The 25,881-nt window shown below is 33.7% G+C and overlaps 1 protein-coding gene across 10 annotated transcripts in view; it reads right to left on the bottom strand.

Annotated features, from left to right (window-relative positions):
* The window catches only part of CEP290 (centrosomal protein 290), a 51,848-nt gene that overhangs the window by 14,597 nt on the left and 11,370 nt on the right, over positions 1-25,881 (bottom strand). For 7 of the 10 annotated variants that reach the window (XM_035903510.1, XM_035903513.1, XM_035903514.1 and 4 more), the window contains 23 exons: positions 24,011-24,095; positions 22,474-22,616; positions 21,750-21,914; positions 20,610-20,759; positions 19,487-19,602; positions 17,206-17,308; positions 15,230-15,460; positions 14,507-14,680; positions 12,797-12,908; positions 11,780-11,985; positions 9,478-9,629; positions 8,411-8,522; positions 7,193-7,648; positions 5,946-6,110; positions 5,597-5,704; positions 5,384-5,518; positions 4,501-4,767; positions 3,255-3,362; positions 2,467-2,666; positions 1,597-1,810; positions 1,264-1,401; positions 953-1,174; positions 329-445 (listed from right to left, as the gene is read on the bottom strand). In XM_035903510.1, coding sequence (XP_035759403.1) covers positions 329-445; positions 953-1,174; positions 1,264-1,401; positions 1,597-1,810; positions 2,467-2,666; positions 3,255-3,362; positions 4,501-4,767; positions 5,384-5,518; positions 5,597-5,704; positions 5,946-6,110; positions 7,193-7,648; positions 8,411-8,522; positions 9,478-9,629; positions 11,780-11,985; positions 12,797-12,908; positions 14,507-14,680; positions 15,230-15,460; positions 17,206-17,308; positions 19,487-19,602; positions 20,610-20,759; positions 21,750-21,914; positions 22,474-22,616; positions 24,011-24,095 — 3,879 coding nt within the window. The remainder of the gene's footprint in view (positions 1-328; positions 446-952; positions 1,175-1,263; positions 1,402-1,596; positions 1,811-2,466; positions 2,667-3,254; positions 3,363-4,500; positions 4,768-5,383; positions 5,519-5,596; positions 5,705-5,945; positions 6,111-7,192; positions 7,649-8,410; positions 8,523-9,477; positions 9,630-11,779; positions 11,986-12,796; positions 12,909-14,506; positions 14,681-15,229; positions 15,461-17,205; positions 17,309-19,486; positions 19,603-20,609; positions 20,760-21,749; positions 21,915-22,473; positions 22,617-24,010; positions 24,096-25,881) is intronic. The other 3 variants (XM_035903511.1, XM_035903512.1, XM_035903519.1) reach the window with 3 other exon arrangements.

Here is a 25,881-nt window from a genome sequence, read left to right as displayed (position 1 = left end):
TGTTTTTGTCATTGGATTGATTTCGGAAATGCACATTTGACAGCACTTAAGTAATCAATTTCACTGCTACCTATAAAATCTTAAGTCCTCTAAGATTTGTAATGAATCTTTAATTCTACAAAAAGGGCAGGAAGACATTATTATACCAGTAGTAAGCAACGTGAGCAGTAACAAAGAGCATGGGAAACGTGAAGAAGTTAGTCATGAAACTGGTTTTATTCTGATCAAGTTTGGTTGGTTGGTTTTTTTTAGAGGCAATAGTGAAAGCTGAACTGCCTAGACCTATACTCATGATGTCTTTCAAAGCCACGACCTAAACATCACATACCGTGTCTTCCCTTACCCCTTTTTTTTCTGTTTCTTCACACTTCTTCTCAAGTTCACTTTCCAACTTTTTATTTTTTTTCTGAAGTGCATCTATCAGATTTTGTTCATCAGATTTGCTCTGAAAAATTACAAACTTTTATCAAGCTTAAAGTTTAATGACCACTACCTAAGTACTTTTCTCCACTCAAAAAATAAGGACTTCAATTCCAACTGGTAGAATTAGTATACAACCTAAATCATCTTTTTAAAATTATCTTTAAATTATTAGATATAGACAATTCTACTGTAAATCCTTTACTTTTTTTTCTGAAAGGCGAAATAGGGACAGGAAGATCACAAAATTCCATTTTTCAAAGAAGCTTTGGAAGCAGTAATTCAGCTCCTCAGACTCTTTCAAACATATTTCAAGGAGCAAATATTCTTCACTCTATTCCTTTGATTTGAGCCATGCTTCCAACAGGAAAAGCTAAAAACTCACATGTAACCCAGCTGATAAGCAAACATAAATGTTTACATGAAGTGCAAGTCTCAATGCCTGCCAAAAGTACTTCATCTTCCCCCCCAAACCAGCACATTTATGCAGACACTTGACCAAGATCGAACATTTTTAAAAAATCACTTCTACCTGAATGCTACTGTTTAGCCTCCTAATCCGTTTCTTCAGTTCTTCATTTTCTTTTTCCATTTCATTTTTTTCTCTCAACATTTTAGCAAATGCTTTTTGTTTCCTCTGAAGTTCTTGGTTCAACTCATCCCTTTCATCAGACAAAGAACTTTCCCTGGTTTTACTTATTTTAAGGTTATCTGTAAGTTTTGTAATCTGATTATTTAATTCCTCTATCTGTGCCTAGAGGAAAACAAATGAACAGCAAACCCTCAAAATCAGGATCAGCAACAATACAACAATGAAATATGATAGCATTACCTAGTACTCACCGTAAGCCCCTTTGTTTGTCTGTCAACAATCTCCTGGACATTCATATATGCCTCTTTTTGTGATGCAGCAGAAATAATCTGCTGTTCAGCATTAGCAGTCATTTCTGCTCGGAGTTCCAGAAGTGCTTTACTCAAAGCCTGAAAATAATAAGTTCTTTTAAGTGAAAAAGCTGCTAATATGAACATTACAAAACAAGAAAAGGCAATTATATTTTACTGTATTATATTATGCAATTATACAGCAGTACTCCTGCTGTACTCTACATAGAATTCTTAAGCATTAAGCAACATTAAACATTTATGTGACACAGGGATTAATTTTTGTTGACTAACTTTCTGCTGCTTCTCTTTCATGGCTAACTGGCTCTTCAGCTGTTCCACCAAGTTCTTCAGTGTTGCTGTGGGTGCTCTATTGTTTGCTTCTTTTTGGACCTCTAGTTCAGCTTTTACATTTGCTAATTCCTTCTCCATCTGAGACAGTATTTTCCTCAATTCGTCTGCTTCATCTTTTAGCTGTTCCACATCAACGGTGTGTTTTTTCTGAATCCTAAGAAAAAATAAGCATTAATAGGGTATGCTGCAATAATTAAGTTGGCAAACTCCAAATAAATAACAAAGGGCACGATGTTGTATTTTTTATTATCGTTAAAGTAACATAGATTTGGAAACGGCAAAAAAAGACTGACTCAACAAAGAAGGCCTCCATTTAATAACAAAATTACTCAAGAAGATCAGCAAAATGAGATTAGAGCATTGTTCATTCGAATTCCTGGCCCTAACAGGTAAAGAAAGGATCATACTTTTCTACTTTTAAACTCCCAATTTTTGTGAGTTTAATTTTTTTAGGCAGCAAGCCCAAATGGATGTATCAGGGAAAAAACCACAAAAAACCCACAAACCAGCAAGTATCACAGTAGCTTAAAGACAACTCTCATACCGAGACTCCTTGAATACTTTCTTTTTCACTGAATGGCATGAAGCTAACAACTGAAAGGCATTTTTCCAAGCGACAGTTTTTCAATATTAGCCCCAATGAAGGGCTACAAATTAAAAATAATTTACAATTACCAATTATAGTAACTCTTTTGAGTTAGTTTTTTCAGCAAAAACATGTTCAGTTTGGTAGACTAGTCCTGTAGCAACAATACGTAGCTGGCTTGATCCAATCCAGTTGTGACTTATGTCAACAGTCTGAAAACTTACTGGGCTCTGATAGTCTCAAACTCTTCAATTTTCATTAAAGTAATTTGTTTTTGTTTCTCCAAATCAGATGATGTTTTCTTTAACTTTCCAACAAGTGAAGCAAGAGAATTGTCCTGTTCTGCTACAGTTTGCTCCATTTCAGCTAAGCGGAGAAAATGTTTGTTGTTGGAAAGCGATAAAGAAGTCTTTTTCATTAACTCCTGTAAAACAGAACAAATGTACGTGATAAACATTTTAAGCTTTAAACCAAAAGTAAGCATTAGTGATGCTTTTTAAACTCAATCCTGAATATAACTAAGTATTAATATCTAACATGTTTATATACTGAGATGTGATTCTTAGTTCCCAGAGAAAGTAGTCACACTGGTTTGAAAAGTGCTTTGTGCATCTAATGATCCACAGAATAACCAGTTAAATACAGGTTTCACCTTATCATGAAATGTCAAGAGAAAATTTGTATTGAAATGGGTTAATTTAACATAACCACAGACTGAATGAAACGAACAGAAAACAAAATATACCTCTTTCTCTTAGAAGCCTCCATAAACAGGGACGATACGAAAAATGCTCATATATAATGAGGTGGTAACTTTGGTTTTTTACACTTGAATTCTAATCCATCTCTTATGAATTCTTGCAATAATAATACAATAATTCTGTATCAACCACACATTTATTTTTCCTGTCATCATTCATTACTTTCTTTTGACTTCAAAACTGTTCTTTTGAGCAACAATTTTAAAAATTTGGGAGCAACTTCACTAATTCCACAAAAACATGTAACTCACCAAAGCAGTCTGCTTGAATTTATTAAGGGAATTGTCAGTATGCAAATTTAACTTCTGGTGTAGAACTCTAAGGTCTTCCTCATGCTTCTTTGCTATTTCCTCTTGTTCCTGACAGTTCAAAATAAAAACATAACTCTTCTAATGCACGCTATTTCAGAAAGTTATGAAACTACAGTACCTTCATAATAATTTTTCGCTCATTGCTCAGTATTGCTCCCCAAATTTTCCTCTAATTCTGTCAGTCTTTAAAATTATTTTCTTCTTGCTATAATCAATGTTTTGTTGGGGTTTTTTTCCCCCTTTTTAACAATACTGGAAGAAAACCCTACTACTGCATTTTTAAGCTATGTAGCAAGTAGTATGGTGCAACAGGACAGGAGCTGGAGAACAAAACAGTTGGTGTTGGTCCTCACCAACTATGACTATCAACGTGGATAGTCATACCCATACTATGTCCTTTTCAGGTCTATTTACTTTGGACTATAGTGTGATCCTGTGGATTGAATGTCTGCTAGCAGACAGAGCATAGTAAGCTCATCTTTAGACTGCATCTTGTGGTTTAGTTCCAAACCAAAAAGCTTGATTTCTCCCAGAAGAAATAGCTACACATGTTAACCAAAGCACATTAAGAGAAGATGATAGGAAGTCTGCTTAGGAAATGTGCTCCTGATCCAAGCACACTAAAAGTGATGCATGTTTAGTCTTGAAGTATCTCTTAGACACAGTTTATGCTTTAAAATATGCTTTGAGGGTATAAAGAATATAAAGTATGCTTAAATAATATAAAGCATGCTTAGATATACTGTTTAGGCCTTAAAATATGCTTTAATTTAAAATATGCTTTAAGAAGCATATTTTCCATAAATTCATGTCTTTCCTGTACCTGCAAATTGACTACAAGATGCAGTCCAGAGATCATTGTTGCAAGTACTGGAAATTCCCATATAAATATACAATATACTGACACCACTTCTCACAGCAGAATTTTAATTTTCTTCCCATTACACTAATTTAATTCCTAGAGAGGCATCATATACATAACCTCTTAACTGAACAAGCCTCCTATTTTAAGAATTTAAAAAATTCTACAAGAACTTTCTAAATAAAAAAATTTCTAATTGTTTCTGTTCTTTTACCTTTGAGGTCAGAAATGGTTTAAGATTTCACTAGCAGTGAGATAAACAACCAAACAATCAACCAAAACAACTTAAAAATGGAAGAAATTTTGTGCAAAAAGTTTAACTACCTCTCTCGCTTTAGCAAGCAAACGTTGGTATTTTCTTAACACTTCTTCCTTTTGATTTAATCTTGCTTGCATGTTTGCAATGGTTTGATGAGCAATTTTTATGGCACGATGGTACTCTGGATCACCTTCTTGTTTGCCTAATTCAGCCATTATTTTCTCTCTTTCTGATGTTGCAGGTAATCGAAGTCTTAGTTCATTTATAACTTTGTCTCTTGATAAAACATTTTGTTCAGCTTTCCACAGAGCCATTTCCTTTTCTTTTAATTTCTACAACGAAGGCAATTGTTGCATTTCCAAAATTCAAACACAACAAAAAGATCTTACATTTCAAAAGAAGTACCATAAAGATTTGTCTAAATGGACTTATAAACAGAAAGTGTTTTGCACTCAGCTCTGGCTGTATGGGATTACTATTAGATTAAAAAAATCTCAGAATATCATTACCACACCTTTATGTATTATTTGTTTGGCACAAGACACTTATGCAACTCATTCTGTGCTACCAAATTAAAAAGCTGGTGTTTTTCAGTTTAGCAATCCAAGATAAAAGGATTTTGCTATGCTACTGTTTAAATTTAATGTAACACTAAATTTAACTAGCTATAGTCAACTGAATTTTGTACAGCAAGAGCATCTTGCCCTACTAAACTAATGTTCTAAAATATTCAGAAATTTTCCCCAATAATTTGTTCCAATGGAAAAAATACTTCATTTTAGTCATGGTGTAATTATATTATTTACATTTTCTCTGCGTCAAATACTTCTAAAGGATGGGACACATTTGAGTGACATTTATAAAAGGGTAATCATTATATAAAAAAAAATAAAGGGCATAGAAAGACAAACTTTGTTCCTTTATATGATAATTTATACACTTAATTACCTCCTCCAGTGATTTGCAGGTTGCCCTAGTTTCTAGGATTGTTCGAATATGCTCCTGAATCTTTCCCAAAGCCAACTCAAGTTGTTGTGGGAGTGGCAAACTAGGGTCTGGAACTGATCCTGTAGCCTCTTCTAACTGCACAGAAAGATTCATATTCTTATAATCTGAGAGCTCAAAAAAACGTGCTTTTTTTAGTTAATTCATTGCATGTACCTTTAGAGCTGTACTAAGTATTTCATTTTGTTGATGATCATACAGGTCTAACTGGCACTGCAGTTCTACTTCCCTCTGGTCCCAAGCAATTTGCCTTTCTTCATGAAACTGTAACAAATGTTTGATAAAGATACTTTATTTATTGAAGGCAAAGGGAATTTTATAAGTAACTTAAACAGAAAAAAAGAGATACCAAAACGAAGAATACTCAAATGAGCTATTAAGAATAATTGTGGAACCAAGATACAAACATCTATGTAAAAACTTACTACAAAGAATTTTCCTTTTTAGAATCACTTAGTGAAATAAGGAATAGGCTGGTTTTCTAATAGCATGCAGAAATACATACCTTGTTTTGCTGTACAATTTCTTCTTCCAGATTATTGATTGTACGTTCGTATTCAGAAATTATATTATGCAAATACTTCACCTCTTCCTTTTGCTTGACTAACTCTCGATTGAGTTTAAGTTCCTGCAGATGGAGTTCCTCCATCTTCATATGCCATTCAATTACCTAATAATGAATAACACACTATTATATTTAGCAAGCCCACAGGCCAACTAGATGCAGCTATACTCTTTGACTTTGAGGCAATATGGCACTTATCCAATTAACAGGAAGAAAGAAGTTCTGCCTTTTTAAGCTTCTTCTCTTCGGTGAGGAGGCATGGCAAGAGTACGAAACTACAAGAGGAATGACTGAAGAGCGCAGCAGATAACTGGAGAGGCAACAGGTTTCCACTACACTGACAGAAGTGCACTGCAAATAATTTTCAGATGATCTAACTAAACTATACTCTATGCATCTGTCCAGACTGAACAAAAAAAGCACACGAGAAGTTTGGTTGATTTGTCTAAAACAGCAGAAGATTTTCAAAGCCGTTAAAAACTGTACGTATTCAAAAATGCAGATGTACTAAGAATAACAGACATTTATGTCAAAATGGTGTAGAAAAGTATTTGAAAACTGGCTTAAAACTAAAACATGCTAAGAGTGCTACAGCCATTGCTTACATGCAGACATCTTTAGTCATGACAGATATAACCATATTATATAATATACAGTGATCTAGAAGAGAAGTGAGAAAGCCTTATTCAAATTTCAAGGCAACATTGTTTACAATAGCAAAATATGATTAAGTAGAATTAAATTAGTATAATAACAATTCTGGCCACGCTGCCTAAATTATTGCCCCTGGATTTATTTAAAAAGATATGGATATGTAGTGAAGATCTCAATGCAAGCTCATGGAACAGAACTTCAGAATGCTATTCTGTGTTTAATTTCATTTAATTCATAATTTAATTCAATTTAATATAACTGAATTCATAGTTAGCCTCTACTTCCTAAGCCACTTAATTGGGCACAAAAGAAAATTAGTAAATCTGACTGCTTTGACTTACAGGGCCAGTAACTAATGATTTGTTGCTTTTTTAAAATAGGAAAACAAAAAATTATAACTGTCATATTCTAACAAAGCATATTCTGAAATCATTAAGCTCTACATTAGAACAGTTAGGGAATGAGCTGAACTGAAATGTAATTTAAATGCAGATCAGATGAACAAAGCTATTCAAGACTGTAAAATAGCAAACCTTTTGAGCTCCTCTTGTATCCTTCAGTGCACTTACTAATTCTTCTAAACTTTTCAGTTTTAAGTCCATCTCTAATGCTCTGTTTTCTGCATTTCGACGCTCCTGCTGGGCATGCTGAACTTCTTCCAGGATCTTCAGTTTGTCATTCTGTAGCTGAATCATTGTTTTAGAGAATTTTTCTTGCTGCGCTAAAGGCAGAGCACCACTAAACTGTCGCCTCAGAGACTGAATTGTCTGTTGTAGATGTTTGGCTCTATTTCTCCCTTCCAGTCGGGCAAAATATAAGGCTTGCTCTCTCTCGTCAAGCTTCTGCTCTAAACGCAGATTATGGATCTCCATCTTCTGTAGTTTCAATTTAAGTGCCTCCAATTTGCCTATAGCAGCAGATTCACTACCTTGAAGGGCTATGATATGTTGATGCAGTTTTGCAATAACTGCTTTTTCATCTGACTGTGCCTAAGAACAAAATGTATAGAACAAATTTATTTTTCATTTTGAATGTTAATGCAGTGTATACATAAATATAAACAAGCTATTATGTTTTTGTATTTTATATGTTGCATGTATTTTATTCCATAGATAAAAGCAAGAATTAGCCTCTAAAACCAGCTTGTTATTTTTCCACTATTGTTTCTACAGTCACATTTTAGAAGTACACATTTTCAGATACTGATCTTAAAAATTGTATCTTTCCAAAATACCAGGAAATGAGGAAGAAAGGTATACCTAAACTTAGATAATATGGTAACGTAAAAGCTGAAAGAAGTGTTGTATTTAGGGATTCAAACCATTCTAGAACATGAAAATAAATCCCAAGAAATTGTTTCAGTTAATAACAAAGCAATATAATGCCTACTGCAAATCTTTGAGATTTACAAGTCATTGCTTGTCTTGTAAAAAACGATCAAACTCTTCTGGTATTATATTTAAATATTGACCATGAGCTATTAATCATATTGGAATAACTTTTACCTAAAGAACATGGAAAAAACCTCAGGATTTGTAATAGCTGTACAGCTAGAAAAGGAAAAAATGGAGATGGGAAAAATAAATGTGATGTAGAACTCTTGAAAGGTTATGGCCACTACAAGGACCAGATTGCTAAGACCCTTCTGAAATGCTTTTGCTGTTTCCTAATTCACTGTAAAATTACTACATTTCTTACCACTCCAGGAAAAAAAAATCCAAACTGCAGTGTTAATAAAGGTTGAATTTTACCTGATAGTCTAAAATTTGCGTTCTAAGAGATTCTACTTCTTTATCTCTGTATTGCTGGCGTGCCTCCAGAGCTTCAACTTGCATTTTTGCTACATCAGACAGTTCTCTTAACCTTGCAGGGAAACCAAGAGTATTATGTCACTTGAAACCACAATGAATAACCTATTAAGTTTTTCTACATAAAAGATGCTAAGAAAAGTTGCTTAGTATGTTTCCTCATATCAAAACATTTGATGACTTTGTGCTTTTCAGCATACTCTTCTCTACTACTCAGAGCTCTTCTTATGAAAATCCTACCTCTCAACTTTTTCACAGGACATTTTCCTGTAAGTTATACAGAAGTTTGCTAGCAGTAAACTACTCCAGGAAAACAATGCCATGGTTTTTACCTGAACTGAGCATCTCTGTCCTCTATTTCTCTTCCACTTCAGGACATAAATGCTCAAAAAGTTTCATTTTCAATTCCTTTCTCTGCTTCCCCAAGTCTAATCACTCATTTTCAGTGTCAAAAATCACTGCAAATACCCCCACAGACTTAGCTGTTTCATGAATATAACAGGATTACATTATTTACTCAAAGACAAATGCCCATAACAACATATCTAAAAGGTCAGTTTTTCAATTTATGTGAACAAAGTTAATCTCTTTTAAGTAAATGGCAACCTCCTCCACCACTGCAGTTTAATATTCAAGATACCTATGACTCTGTGAAAGTTAGAATTGCTTTCCATTTCTTTTATGAGATTTTCATACATTTAAGGTAGGTTGTGGCATAGAAACAAAATAAACCTTAATTAATTAGTTTAAAAATAGTAGTAATAAATATCTAAAAGCACACTTACCCATGTCTATCCAGGCCAGCACTTAATTCCTTGTTCAAATCAAAATGAAGCAAATTATTTTCTTTATAGTTTAAAAGTTTCATTTTCAATTCCAAATTTGGCATATATAAATGCCAAAAAAATTAGGCACTGAAAATTATCTGGTCATAATACATATATACCGTATATAGCCTAAATTTTTGCATGCTTCTAAACATGCATTTGAGAAGTTACTTCAATACTTACTTTGATACTTCAGTCTTGAGCTCCATCTCACGCTTCTCTAGGTCCATGATTTGTCGTCTATCTGCATCACTTACTGCCTTAGTTACACTCTTTGACAGTTCATCTCTTAATTCCTGTTCCACTTTCTGTGCCTCAAGGTTGATTTTGGTGAGCTTAAAAAAACCACAAAACCAGAAATAAATAAAATGGTATCCTAAGCACACAACTGCTCCCAACTTTGAAAAGAAAAAGCAGTGCCAAAAGTTTATTTTCTTTTTTAGTCATTACAAAACACCGTTCAGCTGTGTTCAAAAATCAATTTCCTTTCCTCTCTGCTTAAATGTCTTTTTGTTTGCAGCACTGGAACAGATAGGAACAGATAGGAACAGATACACAGATTGGCACTGAACAGAATTCTAAATTAAACACATTTTTTGTTAGTGAATTTTCTTAAAACTACTCCTACAGTAACTTGCTCTTAAACCAAAATATGAAAAAAAAAAAGACTGTAAATTCTTTAGTAGATGAGAAGTCTTACTTTTATATTTATATACTGTCTAGTATATTGGGATTGGTAACACAAGTACAGGTTATAAGTGCCAAGACTTATGACAGTGTAGTTCTTTTGTTCTTTCTAAACAGAACTTTCAAAATTAAGTAATATTCTTTCAAGCAGCCTGATTTTTCAAGTGCATTATTAAATACCAAGTAATCAATGTCTCAATTAAAGCCAAAGAGCATTAAGAAAAGACAGCTATCTGAAAAGCATTAGGCAACACAGAGAAGCCTCAGGAATTAATTTAGTAAATACAGTTATGGCAGATTAATGTGTTACCACTCCTTAATAAAATAACTGATTTCCTAAAGAAACAAAAAAAGTGTGGTGTATCTTATTATCTGCAATTCAAATATTTGAGGCAGTACTAACAGTCATGTTGAAGTAGATTTACGAGTTTAAAAGGAGCTGTCTAGCAGACATCTCGTTATCAGTTCTTAAACTGATACCACTTTACAACTTCCTTTCAAAAAAACCCCAAAAACTTCTCAAACAAGTGATGCCAGATTAGGAGGTACTGACAACAGGAGTATATGAAACAGAAAATATATGTCCTGGAGCTACAGAAATGAGGAAAAAAGGGATGCACAGACAAACTAATAAGAAAAAAATGTGGCATTAAAGGTTCATCAACTCAAAATGAAGGAAGACCAGCAGACCTAAATGTATCGTAAAACAGGTAACAATATATGCAAAAGAGAAAAAGGGAAATATGATCCTAGGGTGCATCACCTGAGGTATTTCTTAATGAAAAAAATGAAGTCATGCCATCAGAAAGGGCTTTAACAATACTGCTGCTAAAAAGCTTTATAAACTTTCAGTTACTCCATGTCCCAAATTAATTCAAATCAAAACAGTGTAACAAACACTACTAAAACAACAGAGAAATGGGGAGTCCAGATAACAGCAATCTAAACCAGCTAGGCTAAAGTCTAGCAAAGCACAAGGCGGGGCGGGGGGGGAATGAATACAATCTATCAACATTCCTGTCAACATAACTATTTTCTTTCTTTGTATAAATTATAGGCCAACACTGGCACAAGGACAAGTATGTACAACTGCCTATAAATAAATTTAGACCGGAAATTATAATAAAGTCTCATACTATTAAATATTGAATTTATGGAACAAACTTCAAATATGATTAGTGGCAACAAAGAAATCTAACAAGATTAAGACTGATATGACAGGAATACTAAGGATCATCAGCTTCAATGGCACATGACTTCTATTCTTGTGCTATAAATGTTTGGCATTAAGGATCATCAGCTTCAATGGCACATGACTTCTCTTCTATTCTTGTGCTATAAATGTTTGGCACGTGACAGAGGACATAGCCAGTCTACAACAGAATCATGACACTATCATTTGCAAAAGGGATATAAAGGTCTATCATTTTTGAATCATTGGTAATTGAGGAAAAATTAGCAGAAAAGGGATCATATGAATTAGACAGAAGAAATAACACATCAAGAACGTACTTTTTTCTAGAAGTCTGCTGAAAACCTAGCAACATTTCTGTCAAGATGCTCATCATGTGTTTTACAGAGATTAACTAATATTTGAAATAAACTACTAACAAATTAATTATTTATATTTTTTTACAAATGTCCTGTGCGTGCAAAATTGCAGCTCTTAAAGGCAGCTGTATTTTGCACCACAAGTTTATTTGCCAGTTGTGATACAAAATAGATTAATCTTTTTTGAAAAGCTCAAAAATATGCTTGTAAACTGTCAGATTATGTTGTTAAACCTCAGCAGACTTACCTCAGCAAATTTTGTTTCCAATTCAAAATTACGTTCTTCTATTTGCTTTACAGTGTTCCTTAAATGTTCATACATTCGTTGAGAATGTTCTGCTCTCTGTCTTTCATTTAGTTCCTTCATTTCCAACATTGTGATTTTCTTAGAAATGGACAAAATCTCACTGTTGGTTATTGCTTTTGTGGCCTTGTCCATGGCATTGTCATCCCCTACATTAAAAAATGTAGAAATTAGGGAATACACAAGCTGATTCAACTATGAAAATTATTTGCACCATGAAAAAGAACATGAGTTTTGCTTTATCTCTGTCAGATAAACTTTATCAAAACACCTGTATTATTTTTTTAAACTGCAGGCTTAGTTATCTTGCCTTACTCCATGTTTGAAAGGTATATATTTGAATAATGTATTATTATAAATTATAAATAGGTATATCTGCAACCATGTTTATTAAGATTGATAACTATTTTCAGTGTAGCCTTTCACTTTATCCTTAATTAAGCTGGTAAATCTTCAGCAAATTTAATTTAAAATCTGTAAAAGAAATAGATATGGATGAGTTCTTCTTGAATAATGGGAATGTAAACTGTACACAAAGAAGCCCCAGCTATAGAGAGAAAATACTTTCTTTCAGAGCATGAAGCCAGGAAAAAGCCTGACAGCCTATGAAGGACTTTGACTGACAGTCAAGTTAGAACATCTTGCACCTTATTAAAAAAAAAAATAAAAAAAAAAATCAGGTGACATTTTACAAGTTCCAGCTTTTAAACCCTTGACCCAGTAACCCAAGAAAAGTCCATGCCAAACTCGGTTTTGGTCAAATAGATGAGTAAAATGAAACAAACAAACAAACAAACAAATTCACAACAACAATTAAGACCATTGATGAAAGATACAAAATAGTTTTGACTTTGTTGTTGTTGTTTTAAGATACATCAATTTTAAAATGTTTTAAAATATTACTTTTACACAGGACATACCATTTGATTTTTAATGTTGCAATATAACTTTCATACTTGCCCAGTTTAGTCATCTGTTCCCAAGCCTGTTCCACAGTGTGAAGTTTCTCTTTTGTGATCTCCAGTTCCTTATTCAATAAATTTATCTGTGCTTTCAAGGATTCATTCTCACGCTGTATGACAAAAAGGTTGCAACGTAACAACAAACTATTTACCTCTAGCAGACTTGATGTTTAGTACCTATAAAATCTTTTAAATTAACACATAACCTATGCACAATGCATAGGTTATGTGTTAATTTAAATCTACATATATATGGCAACAGAAGAGCATACGTTTCCTCCCAAGTGTAAAAATGGCTTTGCTCTCTATGCTGTATCCTACTGTCAACTAGTATTATGGTGAGTAATTATCACCAGTGACTGTGATTCCCAGTGTCTAGAATTAGATGAAGAATTCTACATTTGTCACACTAAACGCCCCATTAACAGTGGAAAAGAAAGAAGTACTTCTGAAGGATATTTCATCCCACACAGGATATTTCATCTTGCACATAAATACACATTTGAGACAGATCATATGCTTCTTTTAGCTCTTTTAGGCATCTAACATGATGCCAAACAGTAGTTTTGTAAACATTCCTTCACTCCAGTAGAAACACAAATTTCCATATTAACCAGTAAAACAAATTGAATACTTCACATTTCTAAATTTTCTAAATTTACATTTCACAGTTTTCTAAACACATTTTAAGTTTGCTCTTGATAAATGATTCTATAGCTCTGTGAAATTACTGAAATAGGCAAGGCAGGTTTTTATACACACAAAATCTCATAAAATAGATATGGAATCATTCATTCTTTAACTAGCACAAATACACCTACTTGATCCCAAGCAGACAGATTTAATAGTTCAGCGAGTTTACCCACCACATGTATTTAACCCTTGCCAACCACAGCAAATCAACAGATAAGAAAATGACGTGAGTTTTAACTATTAGTTAAACTACTACTTTTTTTGACTATTATTTCTGATGTGAATGAAAAGTGGGAGGTAGCAACGTATCTTTGGAGCCAGCTTCACAGTTCTTGAAAAGAAGCTCCCTTCTATTTGAGAATAAAAGTTCAAAGGAATAGTTACATATTTGCAGTCCCTATGACATTTGCAAACACACTGTGAACAATCTTTGGCTATTTACTTTTTTTATGGAAGTAAAATTTCAAAGGTTTACTGCCTTTTGGAACTGAACATTTCATTCTTGTAAGTCAGGAATTAGTAAGAGTACTTACTTTGAAAGAAAACTTTGAAAGTGTTTACACTCATTCTACTTTCTTTATGACCTCCAAAACTGAAGATGATAGCAAATATTCCTTCTGCTAGACTTGTTTTGGTAATCAAAGAACTAAACTTTGTGAGGGAACGTACCCAGAGCTTAACTTAAGAAGCAAACAGATAAAGAAAAAACCCAACCAAACAAAACCACCAAAACAATTAAACAAAATGTTTTTATGTATGACCATTGAAATAAAATCTGGGACTTCCTGTATGTTAGTTAATCCACTGAAAAATTCCAAGTAAGAAAATGAAAATTCGATAGCAACAGTAAGACTGGCTCCAACATTTCAATACCCACTATGGAACTGTTATAATCAGCAGTTCTAGTGTTGAAACTTCTGTTCTATCTTTCTATTAAGTGAGAACAAAAACCAATGCAGAACAAATGTATCAAGAGGCTTTTTCCCTTAGGATTCAAACATAATGCAAATATTACCTCCATGTGTTCCATGTTTGTTGTCCGTTGGACGAGCAAGTTATCTTTTTGTAACATATCTCTGTATTTAGCAGTTAATGCGTTATACTGCTTATTAGCCAGTTCTAGCTCAGACAACGGCACACTACCATCCAACGCTTTTTGCAGAGCTGCAATCTTAAAGCTAGCCATCTCCTATGAAAGCAATCGACACAATGGGTTACTAAGGTCTGCTAGATCTTTAAATAAAAAAATAAAACTTCCCCACAGGCAAAGAATACCTCTTAATATAATGTTTTAGAACATGATAGTGGTTTATTTCACTAAATTATTGTCCATCTCTATAAATTGCTTGCAATAAACATTGATAAAATTTCTCTGGTATTCCAGCTCTCTGGGTAATTTTATCAATCTCAGTCATTAGGCACTGTCATAACCATATTTTGTAAAGATGAGTTGATACAGGCCCTAGCAACCTGCAAGGCCAAAAAGTAAGATTTGGTTTCACATGACACGTTCAATAAAAAGAACTTGTTGAAGCAACTTCAGAAGGGGAAAACTGACAGGTTTCATATTAGGATGCTTATTTAAATGCAAATATGTTTTGACAAAATTTATAACAGCATTTAACAAGCATTTGGGTAATGCATTCAAAAACCTAGTACTGCCTCCACTTAAAAAAAAGTGTATTTATTGCCAAATTGTAAAAATAAAAATGTGTACTATCATTACTATACACTATACCTTGAATCGTTGCAAGTTTCCAATCTTCCCTACAACTGCAGTCTCCATATGTGTTATTTCACCCTTCAGTTTCTCATTTTCTTTTCTAAGATGCCGTTCCGTTTCAAGCAAAGTGGTATACTGCCTTGTTAGTGACCTTTCATTAACTCGTAAAACAGTTATTTTTCTATTATTTTCTGCAAGTACTTTTTTTGTTTCATCAGGATCCAGCTGAAGTGCACTGAGTAAATTCTGTAAAATAATTTTTTTAACAAGACTTTTGTGTAGAAATATGGTAAAACTCAACTACATAGACAAGCTTTCTTGTACATTTTTTAATCTAGGTGTAAAAAATCTGTTAATTTTTCTGACATAATTTCTTTTGACTAATAAAACATATACACACAACATGCATAAGCACACAATAATCTATTACAAGAAAATAAACATTTAAATATTCGAAGTAATTAGTTTCTGAGGAATAGAAGCTAAATACATCTGACTGACTAACTGGAGTTTTAGTTAATGCTGACATTTTCAAAATTTAGAACAAAAATAATTGTCTGAATACATTGTCATCTGTCTTCCCCCACCCTTACTAGAATCAAAACAAATATATTTGAACAATTTTCTAAACCAAATAGAATTCCTATGGTTCCTAACAAACACTAATAACGTCCTACTTTGATGACCAGACCAGACTTGGTAAAGTAACCACAGGACCCCTCCTATGGAAACACGTGTGTGTTTGTATGTGTGTGTGCACACATGTGTTTGCATGCATGTATAAATCTGAGGTGGAGGGGGTGGACAGGGCAGTGAGAGAACTACAGTGACTCACATCACACAAGGCACATGAGCTTTAGCTTTGCTGTCACACATATCAGCTTGCCAAGGAGACAGGGAGTAGAAATTGGAGCTGTAAAATCCCAGGCTCCTATGAGTGAATAAGGCTTCCTGAGTCCTGGAAGCCTGAAGCTGAGAAAAAAATTTAGTTCTATGACAACTGGTAAAGATTTGGCCTTTCTGATCAAGAAGCATGTTTTTCTTAAGATTTTAAGAGCAAGCAACTGCTCTTGACAGAGCAGTGTGAGTGTAGCGTGTGTGAACAGAATACCTGAGACTGAGAGGGCATTTGCTTAAAACTGATAGTGTTAAAGAGGCAGATGACCGTCAACCAGATTGAACAGTAACCATAAAATTAGAGACTTGAAATAAAGAAGTACTCAGCTTGAAAATGAGTATAGAAGAAGCATGAAGACTTCTAACAGTGGGGGCAGAGTTATAATGCAGCACTCACAATCTACTTCAGCTTCAGAAGTTTCCCCACTGTCCCTGCATCCTGTGTGCAGATGTGAGCACTTTCTCACTGCTGGACACCATGAGCCTCGACACTCCAGCCGAGGAGGACTGGTGGTACCAAGCAGAACAAGTAGGGACCCACACCTCGTGTGTGTGTATGTGACCTCCTGGGGTGATTTCTCACCAGTGCAGGGATTAGCAGACTGCAGGGAGATGCATAGGTACACATAACACCAGAGCACCCCCACATGTACACAGCACCCTGGGGCACACACAAGAGGTGTGTGTACACAGTGAACTTGCACTCTCAGGAAAGCGTGTGCGTGCTGCTAACCTGAAGGGGACAGGGAGTGAATATACTGTGTGAATGTGGATGTGCGGGATGAGAAATATTTGGGATTAATTCCTGAATGGTGCATAGAGATTTTTAGATCTACAGTAACTTCTTGTATGTGCCTTAATATTGTGATTTACCTATTGTATTGTTGATACTGATTCTGAATGTATAGTTCACTGATGGCTGGTTAATTATATCCCACTAATAAATCAATAACCACTTCCCTTCTCATTTGATTTGAATCGAGCAGTTTTTCCCTGCAACATTTTCCCCATTGAACAAATTACCGTATTGTATTAAAACCTCTGCTCTATGTATTAAAAACTTTTTGAAAAATGAAAGCAACAAAATTACTTACAGAATATGCCTTTATTTTTGTAGCATCCTGTTCTTTTTGCTCTTCTAGCTTTTTCTTTTCCTCTTTCATACCTTCTGATTCTTTCTGCCAGCTTTCCTTTTGACTAAAACAATAATTAAATATTTTCATTTAGAATGATGGGAGACTTGATGACTTGATGATTTTTAAAACTAAAACAGCAACCCTGAAATATTGCAAACCACAATACTTATTTTCAGCAGTAACTTAATTTGAAAACAGCATTATAAATTGTAGATAGATTACTGAAAAACTATCCCCTCCGTTTAGGTTGCAGCTGGTTATAATGATGAAAATAATTCTTAAGTTAAACTGTCTTACTTCTTCTTTACATGATTACTATAGTGAAGGGATAAAGAATGCTTTGCTCCCCCCAAATATACACACATGGGATTTAATCTGCTTTACACACTTGTATTTCAAATTAATTACTTTCTTGCACATGTCTTCATAAACAAAGGCAAAGTTTAAATCTTTGCAAATAAAAACATTTCCACTTTAAGTACCTTTCTAGAAACTCCAGGTCTCTCTTTTATAGGAAGGGAGACAAAAATCATAGTACTGGCACTTATCACGCTGTGAGCCTGGAAATGAGCCTTTGTGTTTTTGAAGCAGATTAGGCCCAACAGATTTCAGCAGGTATTCACAATTGTGTCCAATAATTTGGCTGATAAGATTTACAGCTAGATAAAATGGTTTGGCAAATAATTGATGACTCTTTCCGTAACTGTTTCCTTTGCATGAAGCACTTGAACATTCATTAGCTAAGAGAGACAACTTGCAAGGGGAGCAAGGCTTCTGCAGTTCCTGAGAGACAGAATACCTACGTTGATTTTGAAGTATTTTTAATTAATCATGCAGAACAGTACAGTATCATAAGGAAAAGATTATTTTTATCACTCATCCTCTGAGAATTCCCCACAGCACAGAAGTTGGCTTTTTCTTTAAAAGATGTTGGTTCAGATTTCCCTCAGGAAGTGGACAGAATTAAACTTGGTTTCCCATATCCAACTTCTGCATTAGAGGTCAGGCTTTTAAACAAAAGGGCAGGCAATGGCTGTAATATTAACTCATTTTTTTCAATGGTTTTGCAAATTTTTCCTTATATTATATTAATTTTATTTCAGATGCAAAAAGGACATAATTTCCCACCCTTGTTTTTCTATTTCAGTGAAAAACAAACAAAAACATAAAAATATTCAGCTTTGCTTTAGCCCAAACTACTCTCCTCTATCCACTTTTATGTAGTTATTTGGAAACAAAAGCTCTATGAACTGTTTATATATTTCTAATAAGGAAGTTCTTATAGATGGTATAGGATAGTTCAGGCTAATTTAAACAAATAGTCAAGGGTATTTCAGAAGTAATATTTTCTCTTCAAAGATCTCTTAGTTTCTTCCATAATGGAAGAAAATGGAGGAAAAAGAAAGAAAATGCTCTGGAAGTGAGCTTTTATAGGATGCCAAGTCAAAGAATATCCTCCCCTAACTTCAATCTGTAACAGGTTTGGAGAAGGAGCCTTGAATCATCATATCATCCCTGTCACTGGAGATACCTGATCTAGTAGTAGATGCAGCAGTATATTACGGCTTTTAATATTTTCAAAAAGCTATAGCTTTAATGCCTCAGAGATAATGTTATCTGGGAAGTCTTACCTGGTTCAAAGAACATACAGAAGCTCCTAAAAGATAAAACACCCTTATTCCGAAAGCCATCCAGTTACTGTTCATTCCAATGAACTCGCAACAGATGAAATTCCTTTTTTTGACCATTACAAGAAATTTATAGAAATTAGATTCAATGAAGCATATAAAGGAACTAGGAGTCTGGAATAAAACCAACTCTGAAGTCCTGACAATCTGAAATTTTGAAACAGAGATCTCTGACTATATATGGATAACTGTTTTCTTTTTTTTTCTCCTCAGAAAGACTATTAGGACCCACACTTGAAAGCAAAAGAAAATGGGACTGAAGAGTCCATAATATCAGGTTCTAATAACATACAAGATATTGGATGTGGAAAGCACAATGCAATCCTTATTATAAAGTATGCAATATGAAAAGAGGCCAACAGAAAATGTTTTTGCAAGAGTTTTTTGAATCTTTATAGGACTAAATTTTCATATATGGAGTCCATATCCAAGAGCAGCAGCATTTATGACATTAGCCAAAGAACTACTTCAACACAGCAGCAAGTCTTGTATTCAAAATTATTAAACATTTAGGTAGTTGAACTTTTGTAATCCAGAAAAAAGAACAATACCTTTGATATTCTTTATACAGCAAGCCTTGCTGATGACGAATTACTGCAAATTTTCGCTTGTAGTCCTCTACTGCATCTTCTAGTTGTTTAAGTAACTCTTCTTTATTTTCCAGTTCCTAATAATTATTTTCCAAATAAAAATATTTAAGTGATTAATATGTTTTAAATGTGAAAGGATTAATCAAGATGCCAGTCCTCTCTTGTGTTTTTCATGACAGAAGCATCTGTCATGAACTGTACCAACTGCAGATATGAAATGTGTATTTTCTTTAGAAGCAACAGATGAAAAAATGTCCAAAAAACTTTGGCATTCACATTAATAGGTGTGCAATAGTGCATAATTGCGCTGTGGATTAAGGCCGTCAAAGTTCAAAACATCATGACGTGTTGATAGCCCACAAAGAATGTCCAACTGTAAAGCAATGTTTTCTTCTCATGTTCCCAAAGACTCTTCTACTTTATATTCATATGAGTTGAAAATATGCTCTAATCAACAAGACAGGACAGATCAAAGACAGAACAAAATAATTTAATAAAAACAAAAAGGTAAGTTCTTCTTAATCCAATTATCAAAGCGCCAGTTCTTCTTTAATATATGCTTATCTGCTATGCTTCCCATGGTAATCATTGGCTTTGGTTTCAATGTATTTACACTTCTTTTTACAAATGTTGACATATTTTTGACAAATAATGGAATGAAAATTCATATGGTAAATAAAAAGAGACCTTTGCTGTATAGAGAAAAACTGTTCAGAGTAGGATTTGCACATGCAGACTCAGGTATGGGATCCAGACAGCAGTAAGAGAGAATTTCTCACAGAGAGAGTGCAACTGCAGTAGTAGAAGGAAGAGTGGGCAAATATTTACATCAAAATTCAGATTTAAAATAAAAAAATCTGAATTGCTGTCAAAAATTTAATGAAGTACTACCTTCCAGGTTTACAACACAGGAAAATACTTACAGCTTTTAAAAAACAAAATAGCCCAAAGAGTTTACTGGATGTCAGAACTTCAAAATAACTTTAGAGACTTCTCCCATGTACACACATGGCATGGTACTAGATTTTGGAGGAATTAACTATATGTTACAAATATTCTTGATATCAAGGAGTACATGAGTTACCTGTATAAGACGTATTAAATATTCATTCAGAGAATTAATCATATTAACACTTGAAGGAGTCATTCCTTCTGGAAGATTCACTGTTCGGAAGACAATATTGGCATCTTCTGACTGACGTAATAAGGAAATTTCATTTTTCAGTTGTGCAATCTAAAGAAAAGAAGCAAAACCAAAAGAAAAGAAGCAAAACCATAGAGAAGCAGCTCTTGCTATTCAATTAAAAAAAAAATCACTGGTGGAAAATATATTGCTTGGCTGTGCTACAGCAGCTGTTATTAACAACCTAATTCACTTCCACTTATATTCTAAAGCGTTCAGACACTCTTTAAAGTAACCTTTTAAAAATGCTGTGATTCCATAAGTTATTAAGTGCATAATATCTTAAGCCAAATTTATCAAATTACTGCAGCAATCAGGGCAGCTTCTCATATCTGAGGATTCACCACAGTTTTATTCCAAATTGTTTAAAACACAGTGCACCTATAGTCCTTTTAAAAAGATGAAGCTTTGGATAGAATTATTGCAGTGGTTATTTGATGGTTTATCTTTGCCTTTTCATTTAACTTCTTAAAAGCTCTCTGGTTCTCTATTCTAACAGTACATAAACCACTATTCTAGAATATTAGTTACCAGGAAATCTATTTACATCACCAAAGCTGTTCTAAAAGGCAAATTTAAATTTGGCTTAAGATAATATTCCATTCCTCATTCCTGCCCTGGAAGAAGCATTCCACAGAATCAATTGTACAACTCAAAACAAGATACGGGATTTTAAAGAATGATTTATCATTTTAGAACACTTAATCTCTATTACTTATTTACACATAACAAATGCAAGACTACTAGTTTTTTGAAGAAAGAAATCTGTGAGCTTTTTTTGACACAGCTCTCCCCAAAAGGCATGCTTGGTGTTCAATGTAATAGGATATTCCAAGGATAAAGTAACATTAGGAAGAGTAAGACTTGAACTTAAAACGGATAAATTGGTATATGCAATACATAAATTTAATTAAGATTTGTACAATTAGACTGTTCACATAAACTAAATTCAGTATCTTACAGAATCTGCGGTTTTGTTCTAAATTATCAGAGCAGCCACTTTTCAAGTACAAAATAAATTGTATAAAATAAATTTTATACCTTTTCATTTGCATTTGCCAGCTGATTTGAGAAATTTGTTGCCTCCTTCTGAGTCTGTTTAAGTTCCTTTCTTAATTCTTCATTTCGTCCTGTAAGCTGGTCAACCTGAGCTTTCAAGTGCACACTAGCATCAAAGATTCCCTCTGAATTCTTTGACTCCATTGCCTAATGCAGTAAACATTTAATTAACAAATCAGAGAAAAAGCACAGAAAAGCTTTGGTTTTTCATAATAAACTGGAATCCTCAAGTTTAGACTACATGAAATCAGCAAAAAGCTTGAAAGTTTAATGTTTTGAAATCTACTTATCAGTTTCCTGATGATCTATTTGCCACTGACTGTGATTTAAATGGCTAAATTTTCCTGTAAAAACACTAGGTTTTTTGGTAAGATGTCTGAACGAAGAACTTATCTTAAACATTTCCTGTAGGTCCCATAGAGATAAAAAACATGCAAATAAACATCTACCTAAGCTTTATGACTTGCCAAAGAGAGCTGAAGGTTTGGGTTTTTATTTTTTAATTTTTATTCACAATCTCTTGTTGCTGCATATTTTTAATTTGCATTTTTAAAAAGGTATCACACTATGTACTCCTTCTTGTAACTAAGGAAGTATATGTATAAGGAAGTTACTATTTAATTATACAATAACCCAATAATTGAGGAGGAAAAAAAGCATCTGTAAATTCTATAAAGCTAAAAAATACTTTAGAAAGCAAGCTTACATTAACTAAACGATCCAGACTAGGGATTATCAAGGCTGTTTCTCCTCCCTTCACACTAGGATCCTTCTGCATTTCCTTGACAGCTTGCAATATTTCTTTCATTCCTTGTTCAAGTTGTTTATTCTCTTCTGATAATTCTTTTACTGTAATAAAAAATGTAAATCTGTCTAAAAGCACTGAAAGAATTAGTTAAGGTTTCCTAGGACATTTCATCATAATACTTGTTGATTTGATGTATAAAATGAATGTTCATATTATATATAGACATAAACAATTAGGAAGTTAAAAGTAGAGCTGCTAGGAACATCCAGAGAGTGTATTTTGCTTGAGAAACACCAACAAACCAATAATGAAATACTTCATGGGAACACAGCTGACTTTATTGAACCTTCCAGTCTTCAATGTTTCCTGCCACCTTTTTCACTTCTTTAATAGCCGGTCTGACTGGCTTTCACATGTACAGAAACGTGGCTATCTTGGAAATGTTTGGGTGTAGCAGTGAAGTGTATAGGAATTGCCTGAATTCCTGCTGCAGACTGGGAAAAAAAGAACCTTTAATTTATTTGGCTGTAATAATGACTCTCAAGACATACAGTTTTCCTGTCACCATTAGTCTCTCAGTGGAATTCCAGAGTTTCTAGTACAGAGCAAGAAGGCTGGAAACTTCCAAAAAAACCAACAAACCTGTCAAGACATTCTCTGCATCTTAACAATATGGCGAACTGTCCTGAAGACCCAGCAGTGAACTGCAAAATTTGGAGCCATTTGCTGAGCAGTTTCACCAGGTCTATTTTGAAAAGTCAAAAAGAATTTTTAGAATTCCCATTCTCTGGGTAAAACTTTAAGATTCTTGCCTAGAGAAATTACTGTTGTTTTTATTTCAGAGTTTGCAAGCAGTGCACTTCAGCTAACATATACAAATATACATAAGCAGCTGGTGTGTTTAACTCCCCAACACTTCCTTGAAGCCAGAAGAGCGCTACAATTACACGAGTAAATTGTATAATTGTTATAATTGGGATCACTCACAGACTTAAAGCCCTTATTAGGTCTGTTTCAGGAAGGAAAAACATGAGACATCTTAGTTTAATGTATTTAGTATGAATAAACTGTGTTTTATGTACTAACACTAATTTAAGTTTAAAATTAGCAACACTATATATGTATTTATACACACACACACACAAAGATATACACTAGTATAAACACAAAATTTAAAAAAACATGTCATTACATGAGAATCAAAGAATTCCAATTCAATAAATACCATTTACATTCATTGTTTTGTAATCATTGTGTTCACTCATGGACCAGTTCACAACCATAATTTCCACAGTTCAGAAGTACATCAGAATGACTGCATATGTACACAGCAAATTCAATCATTGTGAAAGATACCAAAGTAAACTGCATTTAAAAGAGAAACTGTAAAGTCAGATATTTGTGGTCACAATCACAGAAACAGAACAACTAAATAAGCAAACTATCTGGAAGTACCTGATAATATTCCCTAGTTTTAAAACAGGTTGCAACTTACATTTAGATTGAAATTTGGCTATTACAGTCCTGTTCTTCTCCAAATCTCTCTCTCTCACACTTAATTCATTTGCAAGATACTCATTCTAAAGAAAAGAACAAAGACAACTAAAAAATTGTTATTCAGCAATTTTAGTATTAGAAATTCATTAAGACTCTGTGGTTAAATAAGTGCTTGAAAATATTGCTAATCCATATATATTCAACAGTGAAATTACATTGTATGTAAATCAAAATGAGGTGTTACACAGAAGGCAACAATCAAAGAAATAGCCTGATCTTCACAGCAACAAAATTATCAGGAAAAAAATTATTTAAACCATGAATAAACTTTATATAAATACTTATCCTGTTTTGGTTTTTTTAAACCTTGTACTACCTGCACTGCCTGGTTCCTGCATCTTTCAAGACTTAATTCTGTATAGCTATTTAGCATACTTTTGACGAACAAATCTTTGGATATCTGCTCATTCTAAAAAAACCCCCAACAGTTAGTTATTAGCATAGGATTCTATCTTCATTTATATAAAAAAAAAAAATTATATTTCCAAGACTTCCAAAATATAAAAAACCCACTTCTTTTCTACTGAAAATGCAATTAATAGGCATTATTCATTCCACAGCTTGGCTAACACAGTATTTTAAGAGAAATCACAATAGCAAAGTATATTCCTGTAGCATGGAAAAGCTGTTGTACAATTGAAAAAAGCCTGATGTATATAGACTTATACTTTCCATTGATCAATTACATAGCTCAACAGTCTCAACAGAAATGCCATCAGTTCCAAAACACTTCAGTTAAAGATAACTGTGATGTTTCCTCATCACATTCTTAGATGGTTTCTCCCACACAAAAAATACAGATATTATAATTTTAGCAATCTAATGTTCTAGTCCCAGCCTTTTTTCAAATTTGGAGTATGCCTTCATGAAAATTTCCCTTTCCACATATGAATCTCCTGGCTGAAATGCAACGGCAACAGAGAAGGATTCACTGGAAGAATCACACGAGGTGTACCCCATATAACACCATCTAGGGAAACATGTATTCTTGGGTCATGCAGCAGTTTGAACAACAGTCTGGTACAGACCAAAAGTCTATGAGACTCTGAGGGATTGGCTTGATCCATGCCCCAAATGTATCTCTAAGCAACCAAAGCCATGTCCTCCACTATACAGAAAACTAACACAGCATTTCAAGGTACCAATATAGGAAGGTACCAGTGAGTAATTTTTTAATAGGATTTATAGTGTGAATAAAAGAAATGACAGCAAGCATCCGGAAATCAACCCGTTCTTCACTGATTATAAAAAGTTTTCAAAAACCCTTTTGAGAATCTAAAAGATTTTATTGTTAGAGATCATTTTAATTAAGAATGGAATTTTTCATTAGAAATCTTTTTTTCTGAAAACAGATATACATTATCTTTGCCAGTCGGCAGGCAAATGGACAAAAGTATGGAAGAACCAACTCAGGAACTTCTTAGCTATTTCCCAGAAGGAAAGGCCTTTCTCATTCCAAAAGTCTAACTTTACCACCTGTTCTCCCTGCAGGTAGAAGATATCCTCTAGTCAATCTATCTGCGTCTCTTAACAGAAATCTCATCTTCTATCTATCATACCAAAGGACTGAGTCAGTCCCTACTTCATTCGACTAATACTTGTAAATTACCATCTGTATTTCTCTGCATTTATTTAAAACAAATTTTAAAAATAATCCTCAAACTATGTTGTTTAAAATACAGTTGCAACAATTGATTTGTATAAGACACAAGGCTGTATGCACTAATAAGAAAAGTGATGAGTACTTTGTTAACACAAACGTGTGTAAGGTCTTAGAACAAAAACTGTTCTCTCTTTGTACTCAGATAT

Source organism: Egretta garzetta, unplaced genomic scaffold, assembly GCF_000687185.1.
Source record: "Egretta garzetta isolate BGI_Z169 unplaced genomic scaffold, ASM68718v1 scaffold371, whole genome shotgun sequence".
Classification (NCBI taxonomy): domain Eukaryota; kingdom Metazoa; phylum Chordata; class Aves; order Pelecaniformes; family Ardeidae; genus Egretta; species Egretta garzetta.
Note: the sequence above shows the minus strand (reverse complement) of the source record. Positions and strands in the feature narration are given on the sequence as shown.